General features: G+C 41.0%; 1 protein-coding gene across 3 annotated transcripts; it reads right to left on the bottom strand.

The window, feature by feature from the left end:
- Positions 1-477: 477 nt before the first annotated feature.
- Positions 478-15,283, bottom strand: LOC144069320 (retinal Mueller cells isomerohydrolase-like). Of its 3 annotated transcripts, XM_077594589.1 has the most exons (14): positions 15,117-15,283; positions 14,828-14,910; positions 14,584-14,734; positions 14,391-14,498; positions 11,118-11,259; positions 10,528-10,675; positions 6,713-6,794; positions 6,462-6,594; positions 5,356-5,498; positions 5,153-5,282; positions 4,446-4,560; positions 1,949-2,043; positions 1,750-1,861; positions 478-770 (listed from the first exon to the last, which is right to left on the bottom strand). In XM_077594589.1, the coding sequence occupies exons 1-14, from the start codon at positions 15,125-15,127 to the stop codon at positions 625-627; spliced, it is 1,599 nt and encodes a 532-aa protein (XP_077450715.1). In that variant the 5' UTR covers positions 15,128-15,283; the 3' UTR covers positions 478-624. The 3 variants fall into 3 exon arrangements, with proteins under 3 accessions (XP_077450715.1, XP_077450716.1, XP_077450717.1); XM_077594590.1 differs by lacking the exons at positions 14,828-14,910; positions 15,117-15,283 and having other exon boundaries at positions 14,601-14,734; XM_077594591.1 differs by lacking the exons at positions 478-770; positions 1,750-1,861; positions 1,949-2,043; ... (3 more) ...; positions 6,462-6,594; positions 6,713-6,794 and adding an exon at positions 8,950-9,565.
- Positions 15,284-15,712: the final 429 nt, after the last annotated feature.

Below are 15,712 nucleotides of genomic sequence, written 5' to 3' on the forward strand. Positions count from 1 at the left end.
ACTTATTATTTATTTCATAAAGTGTTATTTATTTCCTGTTTTTTCTGTGAAGAACTCAGAGAGGGTTATTTAGTTATTATTTATTTCATTAATAGTGTTATTATTTATTTCCTGACTTTTTTTCTGTAAAGAACCTGGAAAGGGTTATTTGGTTATGTGTGGCTTTCTGGAAAACAATAAAAAAAATTAAGCTCCCCTACGATCGTCACACTTTTTCTGTTACAAACTGACACCGGCCCCCCATCAGAGAAGGGAAAAGTTATGTGGCCCTCACAGGAAAAAGTTTGGGGACCCTTTTTCTAAAGTGAGAATCAATGCATCCGCGACAACATTTTCAAAATAAAATAACAAGGAAATGCATTTACTTTTTGGGAGATTTCGTAACTTGGATCTTTTTCGTACCTCAAGTCACTCATTTGCATATAAAAAATTGTAACCTGAAAATTTCGTACCTATAGGCATTCATAAGAAGAGGTATGACTGTATATTGTATATTTTATTTTATCAACGTCGATGTTTACATGATGGAGTATACAGGTAGTTGTGACGTTTTATAATAGTCATGCTGAAGAATGAATATCAGACACTTGTAGCAACTTAACTACCACAGGATGGATATGAGGATCATGACTTGTAGCAGCCGTGAAAAGTTACTGGAAATATGCAGTTGACCTCTGCCCTGGCAATCTCAGTCAGTTTGGCAGCATCTAAAACCAGCAAGAAGCCTGGCATCTCTGCTCCTGGCTTCACTACAATGCTCAACAACACACCTATGGGACACACACAATGGAAATTAAACAATGGTACTCATTTTGTGGGTTAGACTATATAATGCACACTACGTTGTGCACAAAGTGTTAAAGCATTGTTGTGCATTTCTTACTAGTTATGGCCTTAAATTGATTTACTAGATTTCCAAATGGAGACGCCAATAAATATTAACTGTTTCTGTTGTAAGTTGCATGCAGATGTGATTCAGATAACTGAATATAATGTTCTGACATCTACTTCTTGACCTATTGAGTTTATCAAGTGTAGGTACCCTATTTATTCAAATATAATGCGCACCCGTGTATAACGTGCACCCATAATTTGTGACTAAAAATTGGTGGGAAATAGGTTTTTTTTCAATTTTTCTCAGCTCACCCCAAGGATTGCACCGGTACTGGTAACTGGCAAATGCTGAACAGATGTCGCCATGACAAAACATTTATTCACAACAAATGGTACGGAAACCAGGTAAAACAAACCACTAGTAACATGAAAACAATTCTCAAATGGAATTTACAATTTTGAATCCTTAAAGTCTAATTCATCATCATAATATTTAATTTTTTTCAAAGTCTGATTCATCATCATCAGATTCACCAAACAATTGATTCCATTCTTCTTGAGCGAGGATAGCGCTCTCTCGCCGGACTCGTTTCCCTGGAGCAACTTTTTTTTTTATTTTTACCCTGATCACCCTATAAACTTGCCTAAGGCTATTTGGAGAGGGCTGTCTTTTGTGAAAAAAGGTAGATTATCGCTATCTGACGGACAAAGACAGGTTTTACGTCTCCCATTATACATAACGTCTGTGGAGGGGACTTTTTCACCGCCAAAGGCCAGTGTTTCACCGGCATTCGTGTATAACACGCACCCGAACTTAGCTTCAGTTTTTAGGAACAAAATTTTGCGCGTTACACTCAAATAAATACGGTAGTTGAAACTGTCTTCCTGTGTCATTCTATATGATGGGATTCTTACCATCATCCTCCTGCGTAGCTCCTGGTGATGGTATAAACATTGGTTCTGATGGATAACACTCTTCCTCCTGCCAGACCCACGTCTCTTTAGTCTGCACATTCAACTTGACAATCTACGGAAAATACAGGAAATAGTCAAATTAGTTTCAAACATTTCCTTTCCAACAGACTAAAACTGCACAAGTATATAGTCTTTTCACCTTGTCAGGGATGAAATGATTGAGTCCAAGACCATAAGTGTAGGAATACTTCTTGCCACGACACAGAGAGTAGTTAATTTGTGGAAACTCAAAGGCTGCAAGACAAAGAAAACTCTAAAATGACCCTCCATTCATTCACACACCGCTAATCCATGTCAGGGCCATGGTGTGCTGGATCCCAAACTGATCACTTGTCAGTCATGGGCCACACTAGACAATCATTGGCACTCACAATCGCACCGCCACCTAGTGGGAATTGAACCCATGGTGCCCACACTGAAGTCGGGTGTTGGAATAATCATTATTATAAATGTGTTTGCAATGCTTACTTAGGAATAGAAAGCCTTATTATAAACATGCTTACTATATTAATCAATATATTTGCTTACTAGGAATAGTAATGCTCATCCTGAATGTGTAACAATATTAAACAATATATATATGTGTTGAACGCTGTGCTTTTATGTTAGAGTTATTGGCATTAATAAAAGCCATTTTAATGCATGCCTTGCTAAAGTAAGGACTGGTTCACATCAAGAGGACAGGGAATGGCCATGGGCATGGAGAGGTCTCACAACAATTGCTCTTGGGAACTGCGAACTGTTTTCGGCTTCGGAGGACTCACGACAGGTGCTCTTGGGAACTGAGGACTGTTTACGGCTTCGGAAGATGGTCTCACAACAAGCGCTCTTGGGAACCAAGGACTGTTTCGGGAAGATTCGACAGGACCTACAATTGTTTTGATAACTGTGCAAAATTGTTGTGAGACTCTACGAATGTTTAGACTTCTGTGGGGCATGGCGTTAAAACCTTATGAATAAATTAGCGAAACGGACTTCGAGTTGTTAGAATAATCTTGACCGGAGTCGCGGATGGATGTATTCTCTTCTTGCAAGAATTAAATGGTGATGTGACTACAGATGCCTTTTTTATTGAAAGCTGAATTGGAAATACCTAAGGATAAAACATACAATTGGATAAACGTAACATCGGGCAAAAGAACTACTGCACCATCAGGTAGCATTTTTTTCTTCCATTCATTCATTTCTGAACCGCTTTATCCTCACTAGGGTCGTAGGGGGTGCTAGAGCCTATCCCAGCTGACTTCAGGCCAGAGGTGGGGCATGAATCGGTGGCCAGTCGATCCCAGGGCACGAGGAGACAGACCACCATTTACCACCGCTCAAACTCATACATTGGGGCAATTTAGAGTGTCCAATCAGCCTACCATGCATATTTTTTGGAGTGTGGGAGGACCCGGTGAAAAGCCACGCAGACCCTGGAAGAACATACAAACTCCATACAGGTGTACCAACCTGGATTTGAACCCAGGACCCCAAAGCTGTGAAACCGACGTGCTAACCACTCGAGCTGCCGGGCCGCCCAGGTAGCAATTCTGTTTTTTATTTTATTTTTTTATTTTTTAATGATGTAGTCTGTTATAGAAACTGCATTATATCATTATTTTTAAGTTGCATTTATTTTTATTTGGTCAAAATAGGGAAGAAGACCAACCCAATGGCAAATGACGGGATGTCTCTCATCTTGTTTTCTCTTATCTCATTTTCTGAACTGCTTTATACTCACTAGGGTCGCTGGGGGTGCTGGAGCCTATCCCAGCTGACTTTGGGCCAGAGACGGGGGACACGTTGAATTGGTGGCCAGCCAATCGCAGGGTACTCGGACATTTCGTCAAAAGATGTTTGGTCCCCGGACGTTTGGTCGACCGGACGTTTGGTCGACCGGTCGTTTGGTCGACCGGACGTTTGGTAGAACGGACGTTTGGTAGAACGGACGTTTGGTAGAACGGAAGTTTGGTCGCCGGGTTGTTACTGTTGAAACCAGCTCTCAAAATTATAATCATGAGAGAGAGAGAGAGTTTAATATCTAAATATCTAATATTAAAATATCAACAGTAAACTTTGTCATAATTTGACTGCGAGTGAACCCGGCGACCAAACGTCCGTTCTACCAAACGTCTGTTCTACCAAACGTCTGTTCTACCAAATGTCTTTCGACTAAACGTCCGGTCACGCGCAGGGCACAAGGAGACAAACAACCATTCACGTTCACACTCATACCTAGGGGCAATTAAGAGTGTCCAGTCAGCCTACCAAGAATGTCTTTGGTATGTGGGAGGAAACCGGATTACCTAGAGAAAACCCACGCAGCCACGGGGACAACATGTAAACTCCACACAGGTGGACCGACCTGGATTTGAACCCAGATCCCCCACTGGGAGGGCGACGGTGCTAACCACTGAGCCGCCAGGGCACCCATGACTGGATGTATGTCACATTTTTGATTTTTGGTGTGTGTAAAATGATGATCTATTAAACATAAACTAATGTAGGATTAGACTATATTTCTCACATTTTTCATTCTAATATTTTTAAAGTTATTCAATCTGAAAACTGTTTGCTAGCCTTTAATAATGCTTTCTTTCTCGCTTTTTGACAACAAGGCACTTTGGAAAAGGAATACAAGTGGGTGGCACCTTGTCTTGGTTTAGAGAAGAGGACTTCAGGTTCCAACCAGACAGTTCCATCACAATGAAGAGCAGCAGTTGCTGTCGTGTATGGCAGAGAAACCAGATTCTTTCCTTGATCCTCCTAAAAGGCCAACCATTAAAATTATTTTGGTGTGCCCCCATTCTATCTAATGGTGTCACCTGAGATTGATGAATAGGCTTCAGATCATTTATATTCACGACTTCTTAATCCCAAATTGTTGTGATTACTAATTGCTGTACAATAAAAAAAAAAATCCACCATCCTTTTTCACTAAGATGAGCTCGAGTCAATCCTAGATGGCTTTTGGCCAGAGATGCAGTGTTTCCAAGTCAATCACAGAGAATATAGATCAGGGGTCTCCAAATTATTCCAGAAAGGGCCGCAGTGGGTGCGGGTTTTCGTTACAACCTATAAGAGGAAACCTTTCCACCAATCTGGTGTCTTAGAAGTCAGGTGCTTCTTGTTTCAGCAGAAACTTCATCGGTTAAACTGTTTGTCTTGGATCGGTTGGAACACAAACCTGCACCCACAGCGGCCCACGAGGACCGGTTTGCAGACCTCCAATATAGACAATCACGCTCATATTCACACATATTTTTAGACTAAGGGAGCGAGACACTATAGCCAGAGAAATTGAAGAGAACATGATATAAACTCCCACTTTTTATTTCATTCCTCTGTGTGTACTCACGCTGTATATATCCAGTGGCAATACATATCTTCTAACCTCAGGCTGAGGAGCTCTCATGGCTGCTTTTTTAACCTCCTCCCACTCACCTCTTATGTTTGCCAGGTACAGGTAGTTGTAGACAAAGTCATGACTGCACACATAGACAAACATTACGGGTAAGGTCGCCAACATACATATACACATGCCTCTCAGAATGCACTCACCTTTTCCACACGCAGAGATCAACAACAATAAAACCATCATCTTCATAAGCATTGATATGATGGAAGATATTGAAAGGTGATGTTCGGAACTTGTAGTTTGACAAATATGTTGCTGGGTCCTTAGTGGCTAGGTGAAACCATGTCTACAAACACAAATATGAACACCCATAAACAGAAAATGTATTACAGACGCTCCCCTACTTACGAAAGAGTTAGGTTCCGAGCGATTGTTCATAAGATGAATTTGTTTGTAAGTTGATTCAGTGCTATATTTTGTATTATAATTTATGTTTAAGGCCTATATAAGTATATTGAAGGTTTATATACGTGCATTTGTATGTTTAAGGCTTGTATAAGTAACACGCATTGGTTTGTACTGAAAAAAACCATTTAATAAAATGGAGAGAATATGTACAGTACTGTTTAGAGAGAGAGAGAGAGAGAGAGAGAGAGAGATTTATGTAGTAGAAACTGGCCGAAAGAAGCGATCTAACGACGATTACACAGTTTTCTTCTTTTTTTCATCATTAATGATGCGGTAGCACTGTATGGCATCATTCAATTGATTTGCAAACTTTGTGCAACGTTCAATATTTGGGTCCTGCTGCTCCATCTTTCTGTTTATAAATGGTACTGACGGTCGAAGGATTCAAGTTGTATGACCGTGCAACGCTCACCACTCTCACGCGCATCAAGCTTCGTTATCATTGCCACTCGTTTCAAATGAAATGGCTTGCCTCTTCCTTGCAACTCCCTCACTAGAAGCATTTCGCTTTTCACCAACCATGTTGAATAATGGCTGCACGAGATATTTCATGATAAAAATGAAAAAGGTTCTTTGCGCACTGGAGATACGTCACGCACTTACGCAACTTACGCAATTTACGCAATACAAAATCGAACTTACGAACATTTTTCGACATAAACGCAATTTGCAGAGATGTTCATATGTACCGTTGTTCGTAAGTCGTATGTTCGTAAGTAGCGGAGCGTCTGTATTTGTCTCAACCGGTACTCGGATGATTCGCCTAAAGACGTTTCGCCGACGGACGTTGAATCATCCGGCCACGGTCTCAACCTTAAAACACAACGACAGACTCACATACCCCCATGCTCTCATTTGATTCAAAGCAGTCCATGTATGTGACTCCTCCCACACTCCAATTTGACAGAAACTTGAGCAGGTTGATTTTCACTGGCTGCTCCACAAACACGAAATAGTTGTCAGTCAAGCCAAAACTAGGGACACCCGCAAAGAGAGAGAGAAACAGGAACAAACATTTTAGGGTCACCAAACTCTGAGTTTCTCACGAGTCTTTCGAAAATATGGTGATGTCTTGGAAAACATCTCACTGACCTGTGGATGTAGGAGGGTTTTAACCTCTCACTGCTTGGGATTTGAACCACAACCTGGGATTTCTCTAAAGGGTCCGAATTGTCTGAAAATAAAAGGTGGGAACAATAATCATCTTATTAACAGGACAAAACATGAGTTTCTAATGTTGTTTTTAAATCTGTTGATCTGTTTACTTTAATGATCAATACTGCATATATAACTATATTGTATATAAAGTATGTATACTATTTTAGATGCCATTTAAATGTAACAGTCAGAGTGCAGTAAAATACAGTCATACCTCTACTTACGAATTCCTCTAGGTACGAAATGTTCAGTTTACGAAAGCTTTTTACATGCAAATGAGTGCCTTGAGATACGGAAATGATCCAAGTTACGAAATCCCCTAAAAAGTAAATGTATTCCTTATCCGTTATTTTATTTTAAAAATATTGTCGCGGCTGCATTGATTCTTACTTTAGAACAGGGGTCTCAAACTTGCGGCCCGCGGGCCAACTGCGGCCCTCGGGACGATAATTTGCGGCCCCCGTCTTAATATGAAAGATTAATGTTCGTGCGGCCCGCAAAATTGAAATGAATGACACTTGTGTTCGGAGCAATGTTCCCTCTAAGCTGCGCGCGTGCGCAATTGCGCACTACTCTCGTCTTCTCTGCGCAGTAGCAATCATATGGCGCGCAGTAAAAAAAAAAATCGAATTTTTTTTTTTTTTATTTTTTTTTTTATTTTTTTTTTTTTTTTTTTTTTTTTTTTTTTTTTTTTACCCCTTTCCCCATGATGGCGCCGTTTAAGTGGCAGCCAGTGGCAGTAGCTCTGTCCACTCATGTTTTTCGTGTTTTACAGCATGTTTTACATGAAAAATTAGAGGGAACATTGACATGCACCTGCTTGTGGCAGGTGTGATACTGGTGTGCCCATAGCGAGCAATGATGATGTCGTGACCGGATGATTCGCCTAAAGACGTTTCGCCGACGGACGTTTGACAGACGGACAGGTCGTACTAGTATTTGTTAGTTTAATGATTAAATACAAATACTAGTATTTGTATTTAATCATTAAACGCTGTTTTCAGCTGGATTTGACCGAATTTGAGAGCATTTTGAGCCGTTTGGCGAATGGACGTCTATAGACGTTTTTTTGCCTCCATCGCGATATCATCCAGTATTTGTATTTAATCATTAAATGCTGTTTTAGGATGGATTTGACCCGATTGCTGTCATTTTACGGCTCGGTTCTGCTACATCTGCCTGCCCAAGAGTGCTTATTCCCGGACTGCCATGCCCGCCCAAGAGTGCTTATTCCCGGGCTGCCATTGATGGTAGACGAACATTGATTTTTACTATAATTTGGACAACACCGGCGGCGGGCCGGATTAAAAATCCTAACGGGCCGTAAATGGCCCGCGGGCCGAGGTTGAAAAACTTGTACACACACGATCCGGCGGGGCGAGCGTTCGAATCCCGTTTCGGCGAAACATCCGTTCGGCCGAATGAACGTTCGGTGGAACGTCCATTCGGCGACCTGCCCGTCTGTCAAACGTCCGTCGGCGAAACGTCTTTAGGCGAATCATCCGAGTACCGATGATGTCGCTCACACTGGTACTCAGTGCGCTCAGGGAGGTTGTCTTTCTGCTCAGACCAACAAAAAATTAGAGGGAACTTTGGTTCGGAGCTGAATGAACCAATCACGGTGAGGTATACGGCTATGGAGGGCGGGACATCGGCCGGGCTGTCCAGTGCCTCGCTCACTCACTCATTCATTCCTCCAATCAGCTGGGCGGAGGAGAAGCCGTGAGGCCGATCACTCCGCTCGGCGCGCACACTCCTCCGCTGCTCTCAGCATAGAACTGAATGTTTTATCAGTGCTTTTCTTGTGGAAATCCTGATGCGGCCCAGTCTCACCCAGACTCGGCCTCTAGCGGCCCCCAGGTAAATTGAGTTTGAGACCCCTGCTTTAGAACATCACTACACTCTACTGGGCTCTCACAAAAAACCTCCATGTTTCTTTGATCCGTTGTCTGCTTGATAGGTTCACCAATAGGTATTCCCAAATGAACGCACAAATAAAAGAGACAGGAGACTCATCTGTGGTGTTCTTGCAAGAGAAAATCGAACCTGATGCGCCTTCGTCCAAAGTTCATTCTGTCTTTAGACGCATCTCTCTTGCTGTTTATTAATACATATTATTAGACATCGGATTTACAACAGACATCAGTTGTCGTGTGAAAATAGGAGTGAGAAGTCAATAGGAGTTTAGCTCTCAAAACAAATGAAGGTCCACCGGATCTTCTCAAGGAAGGTGTGTGAAACAGTGTGAGAAGTCGATAGTCAAGGACCCGAGTCTCAAAACAAATGAAAGTCCACCGGATTTTCTCATGGGAGGTGTGTGAAACACAGTGTGAGAAGTCTCAATCTTCCAGCTGTCGAAGAGGAGTGACCTTCCTGTTGCCTAGGCTAAACTCAGGAGAAAGCATGCTAAATGAAGCAAAGCTTCATTGCAAGCAAATATATAATATAACCCTAACATTCTAAGTAAAGCAAAGCGTTCTTCATTGCAAGCAAATATATAATATAACCCTAACATTTTTAGTAAAGCAAAGCGTTCTTCATTGCTTCAAATATATAATAATGTAAGACTAATAACCCTAACACTGCTTAAACCTATCCTTGGAACAAGCTATGGCCGAGTGCCTTCGACGGACTCGCAGTTGACAACAACTCTTCAGGTTTCAAGATTCTCTGATGTTTTTTTCACTGCCGTTCGTCTTCCGTCGTCTTGAAGTTTTTCTTGGAGGAATCTGTGGCCGCTGAGTGCCTTCGAGGCACTCACAGTCGTGCCTCAACCTGAACCGCAGCCTGCGGTGGGCGAAATTGTGTCACGAGGGCAGGCGATGGGGCTTGTGGTCAGTAATGAGGACGTTGACGAGTTGATCGCGGGGCACCAAAACAAACTCTAACGGAGCAGGACTAAATGCAAAGCTCAGCAATACACCAGGAATGGCGGCTGAGGAGGAAGCAGCCACCATTCCAACAGCACAAATCAGAAAAAAACTGGGAAGAAACGAACTTTCCGACCTTGTGGAAAAAACATCCTGAAAAAGTGTCCACAAGTCGTACAATTGCCCACTTTGACGATGTTTGTTTTGCGCATTTTAGAAACAGTAGTAGAAGTCGTCAGAGACAATTTTCTTTAGATCGATTTTTTTAAACAAAACGTCTGTCAACAAGCAACGCCCCAGGGGAACTTAAATCCAAACAGGTACGAAGCCGTGGCAATAAATTAAATGGGTGAAAAATTAGATGCCAAAGAAATCATAAAACGTTAATGAAAATGTTTAAAAGTTCAATGTAATATTGTTTTGAATTCTCAATTTTATGTTTATTAGATCTGTGATTCAGATAAGAGTGGAAAACTGAATATAACGTTCTGACGTATATAAAGTGAGTCTTCTACTTCTTGACCTATTGAGTATATCAAGTGTAGGTAGTTGAAATTGTCTTACAGTATATTTTCTGTTGCCTACCGTTAGCTTCCTCATGTGCCCCTGCGTTTTTGTATGCCTATTATTCATTTTAAGACATTAATAAATCATTTTCTTATAATTTTCTCTCATTTTTGTGTGTTTTTCACATCTTTCATACAATTTTTGGGTCACTTTGAGCAATTTTAAAGGATTTAGTTGCAGCTGTTTGAGGACCGTGGAACGATAGGAGAGAATTCATATATAAAGTACTGCTCTACTTATGAAATTTTCAAGTTACGTTCTAGAACCAATTAATTTCGTAAGTAGAGGTACGACTGTATACGTTTAACTCACCTTTTTGGGCAGGTGGGATCCTTATAATGTTATATGCGAGACTCATGTTCTTGCCAAAACAGTTGCCAATGTTGTAGATTGTACCATCTGCATCAAAGTGGGGGTGGGCTGTTACCCCATTGACTGACAGGTACTTGCAGAGGTCTACCTAGGTTTAGAAAGTTGACAAACGCACCGTGTTAAGCAGCATGTTTTTTTTCCCAGCCAGTAAGCATGATAGTCTTTCTTTATTATTAAATTGTTTGTCTTTTTACTTTAATATAATCCAACGCCATTACACTTATACGCCGTAAGTGGGGTGATTGCTTCTATTTATTTATTTAGTGATGTTAGTTACTGAGAATTTATGGGTGAATAATCACAGTTAAGGTACATAAGCCACAGGTGTGGCTTTTTGGACAACACAGAGGTCATTTTAGAGTAAAAATAGAATGGAGGATTTGGGGAGGGGAATTGTAGTATTTGTTTTATTTGTTTTTGTTCATGTGTAAATTGTTAAATCCACAAAAATCTATGACAAGAACCTTTGCAATATGCGTCATTAGTGTGTATGGAAACTGCAGCCCGGTGAGGCTCAGGTGGACTCTAACCTTTTTTAAAGTGTCCAGCGAGTCAGGATCAACCTTGGTGATGTAATTAGTTTCTGTGACAGCATAAAAGTCTTCCCCAACTGGATAGATGTTAACAACGCAGTTATCCGTCACCTCAATTCCCCTGAAGTAGGAGAAAAACCTACACAGATGTACAATTCAGTTATTTATTCGTTCATTCATCGTTCAGACAATTTATCCTTATGAGGATCGCGGAGGTGCTGGAGCCTAGCCGAAATGACTATGGGCAAGACCTGAACTGGTTTCCAGCCAATCACAGGGCACCAACGACAAACAACATGTCGCTCTCACAATTACACCTGTAGACAGTGACTACATTATGCCTGATTCAAGGAAGATGATCTTTAAAACCTCCAGACTACTGCGGGACTGTGCGGTAACCTCAGTCTCAGTCTGCACAAGGTCCCCACCTTGTGGACTTCCTGTGTGTGGCTCCAGGTTTTTACCTAGGTCTACAATGTCTTGTGTCTGTCTTGCTACTGTAACCAAGAAATCTCCCAAATACGGGATGAAATAAAGTTCTAATCTAATCAATCCATAGACATTAACAGGTAAGCAGACGCGTTGCAATTTACGAACCAGTAATTACCTTTAAGGCACATGTCTAAATGCTTTACTTTCTTTAGCATTAACTACTCACATGTACGATGTATAAACAAAAAAGAAATCAAATAAATGTACACAAGTAAAGCAGCTGTTATAAAAACATCTACAAATAAAAAAAAGAACAAAGACAACATTTCACAAATGACGAGGAGAGAGGTGCACATTCTCAGATGGAAATAAAGCAACTATTTTTGTCTGGGTTTTGTCTGGGTTTGAGTTTATTAGTGGTTGGTCCAATTAATGTGTTTGCCTTTGTCTATGGGTGTCAAAGTGCGGCCCGGGGGTCAAATCTGCCCCGCCGTATCATTTTTTAGGGGCGAGAAAGTAAATGATGAGTGCCGACTTTCTGTTTTATGATTGTATAAGGAATGTTTGCTGGGTTTCCCCTTTTTAAATCAATAATTGCAATCTTTTGTATTTTTTTCTGTTTGTGTTGTTTTTAGTTCAAAAGGCACTTTTTAAAATCTAAAAATAAATATACAAATATATTGTCTTTTAAAATGAAAAACAAATGATTAATACAGTAATACCTTCACATACGAGTGCCCCAACATACGAGCAATTTGAGATACGAGTAAAATTCCGAGCAAATATTTGCCTTGAGATATGAGAAACATTTTGGGATACGAACATATGAGACAGCCAGGTGGAGAATTAAGGGAACAACAATGGGTCCAAAGCCAGCAGGTCCAATGAAGGGTCGTGCAAAGAAAAGGTGTATGATGACAATTGATATTAAGCACGAAATAATCGAAAAACTTGTGTACGCACAGTTGATGCTGGTGTTATCCTTATCTGTTGGACTTTTGTATTTAGTTTTTTTTAGAATTATATCATTGGATTACTACTCCAAACGAGTTGTCAAAACCAACAAGGATAAATATCCATTACAACTTGTGTAATAATTGTCACAATCAATTTATGTATTGTATGTATGTTTCATAGATTTGGTGGGTTTTTATGAGGGTTTGTCTGTGTATGAGTGAGGTCTTATTCATTAATACATGTGTATTTGGTGAAAAAACAACAACAAATGAATAACTTTTGTTATCAAGTGGTGGTAATGTGTATAATCAATCCTGTTCATTTCTTAGGTTTAGCTTCTTTGCTGGTGTTTATTTTTTAATTATTATTTTTAATTCTTTGGCTTTTTCCCTCTATGTGACTTGTTTTTGTGATTACCCATTGATTTCACCTGTTGTTGCCCGCGCCTGTTGTCTCTCCTTAATCATTGCCTCTTGTGTCACTCAGCTGTTTCTGATTGTTTCATCAACCGCTGTGTGTCGATTTAAACAGTTGGTCATTGTCTGCTCCTTGTCAGATCGTCTGTTCTCCTCGCACCCCTTGTGGTTTCCCCCCTTAAGTTTAATTTTGTTATTTGAGTTACTTTTATTACTTCTCCCTGAGTGTTGCCTAAAGGCGCGCCCCTACAAGGTACCCGTATATAGTGTGGGCATCTGTTTATTGCAAAACAATTTCGGTTTGGTTTCTAAGGCCCCCCGAATTAGCGGTGAAAAACCAAGTCACGAAAATTAACTCTGAGCTTGCCGTCATTCCCGGAGGCTTAACTAAAGCGCCGGGCTAGTTACGCTAGCTACTATTTGCGAATGGATTGTGGCTGCCTGGACGAACGTGTCTGCTTGCACGGTTGTTAAAGGCACCAACAACAGATGCTTGAAAACCGCTGGACATCGGCATCAACACAGCTTTACGAAGGGTGGCAGGCAGCGCCGGGCTAGTTACGCTAGCTACTATTTGCGAATGGATTGTGGCCGCCTGGACGAACGTATAAAACTCAGCGTTTTCGATGACTCATTTGGACAATTGTTCAATTCGGACACAGAAAATGAGGACTTTGATGGATTTGTGGGTGATAATGACGTGAGTACATTGTAAAATGGGTAAATATAGTACAACCGAACTCAGTTGCCTTTTTAAAAACGTGTTTTTAGCGTGTGTCCGTATGTTTAATCTGGTGTATGTTTTGCAATGCCTGGCTGCGCCTTTAAAAGCGGTGCGTCCTGTGTGTGTGTCAAATACAGAAATAGCACTCGTAACTGACACTGCACCTTTAAATGCGGTGCGCCATATAGTCGTGAAAATACGGTATATAACGCGCACCCGTGTATAACGTGCACCCATAATTTGTGACTAAAATTGGTCTACATTTTTTTTTCAGTTTTTCTCAGCTGACACCAAGAAAAGGATTCCACCGGTAATATTTAAATTTTTTCAAAGTCTGATTCATCCTCATGAGATTCACCAAACAATTGATTCCATTCTTCTTGAGCGAGGATAGCGCTCCCTGGCCGGACTCGTTTGAGCAGGTGGCCCGCTAACATTTCCCTGGTGAAGCCTTTTAAAAAAAAATGTTTACCCCTTTTGCCCTATAAACTTGCCAAAGGCTATTTGGAGAGGGCTGGCTTTTGTAAAAGAAGGTAGATTATCGCCATCTGGCAGAAAAAGACAGGTTTGACGTCTCCCATAATAACGGCTGCGGAGGGGACTATTTTACCGGCGGAGGGCAGTTTTGCTCCGGGATCAGAACGCGTGTATAACGCGCATCCGAACTTTGCTTCAGTTTTTTGGCGTTGTACTCGAATAAATACGGAATTCCAGCAGCATTTTAACAACAGTGAGTTTCACCTGGAGAAGATATTTTTACAAGGGTCAGGGTACGTGGCCGTTCCAAACTCAGTGATGACCACTCTGTTCTCAGTCATTGCACGGACATAGGCGTCTGATTTTAAAAACCTAAAGAATAAGAACCAACACAGAGGTGGTAAGAAGACAATCAACATTTTCTGACGAAGATCCAATGTGTCAGTTTAATTCTTACTTCCTGCAGTAGGTTACCTGACCATTCTTCAGATCAAATTTGTGCATGAGAGCCTGTCCATCAAAGAGATGGTGGAAAGGTTGTTCCCCAACCTCGAAAAGACCTGGTCCCATCCTGAGAAGACTGCCCCCCAACCATGTTGGCAGCAGACCTTCATCAACATGAACAAAAGACAATCGATGAAGCTTACCACACCAGTCACTCTATTAACCACAGTACCGGTTGAGGGAATGTTCTCTTCTACCAGTGATTTTGGCCTGAATTGGTTCATTGAGCTCCTCAACTGTTTCAAAAAGCTTCCTGTAGCCAGCAGCAGGATGCTCCAAACTGAAAGGGAAAAAAAGAACATGTCGACTAATTCAAAACTACACATTTTGCTTCTCAATGTGGTTTAAATTATAAACCAGCATTTCTGCAATGGGATCCATGATGTTCGCTTTGTTCAGCAAGCAAGAGAAATGATTGTTATAGCAGTATAAGTTCTCTGCATTTCTGGAGAAAAGAAACGGAATGAAATGAAAAGCTTTACTCACCGGCTGACCATAGTTCTGAATGTGTGTAACAGAAACTTTACATTCGCACAACCAGTTGTACCATGTATTTATACCACAGAGTAATTTCCTGTTATGAGTGAGCTAATTCTCCTCCTTCTTTCCCACCCCCTTTTCTCACCCCTGCTGCTCTCCAATGGGTCTCCTTTCCCACTTCTTTAGCCTGTTTTCTTTCCTAACCTTCCTCCCCCGCTATCTTTCCCCTTTGTGGACCATGAAATTAATATGAACAAACCAGCTTTGTCTTTCAGTTGTCTCCAACGGCCCTCAAAAGAAGGGTTTTGTTTACCTGACGGAGACAAAAACTTACAAAGGGGGAGGTGGGCAGTGTTCCGAGGGTTTGACTATTTGATTGTGGTTGTGGATGTGAAAGAATGTTCTAATTAGTTCCAGATAAGTTGAAGAAAATTTCAAAGCAGGATGTATTCTTGCTATTTTAACGGGTTGTTTTTGGCAATTACAAAAGGTAGATGAAATCATTCAACACACTTTAAGAAAATAAAAGTTTCTATAAATCATCCTAACATAAGATTTTAACCACTCATAACTCAAATTCTGAAGTATTCTTATGTAACTTG

The sequence above is a fragment of the Stigmatopora argus genome, chromosome 24 (genome assembly GCF_051989625.1).
Source record: "Stigmatopora argus isolate UIUO_Sarg chromosome 24, RoL_Sarg_1.0, whole genome shotgun sequence".
In the NCBI taxonomy this organism is placed as follows: domain Eukaryota; kingdom Metazoa; phylum Chordata; class Actinopteri; order Syngnathiformes; family Syngnathidae; genus Stigmatopora; species Stigmatopora argus.

Coding starts and splice junctions, on each gene's coding strand:
- LOC144069320 (XM_077594589.1), bottom strand. Junction 4,561..5,152: donor TGCCACTGGATATATACAGC/GTGAGTACACAC, acceptor TTGGCCTTTTAG/GAGGATCAAGGAAAGAATCT. Junction 2,044..4,445: donor CTTCTCTAAACCAAGACAAG/GTGCCACCCACT, acceptor TTTGTCTTGCAG/CCTTTGAGTTTCCACAAATT.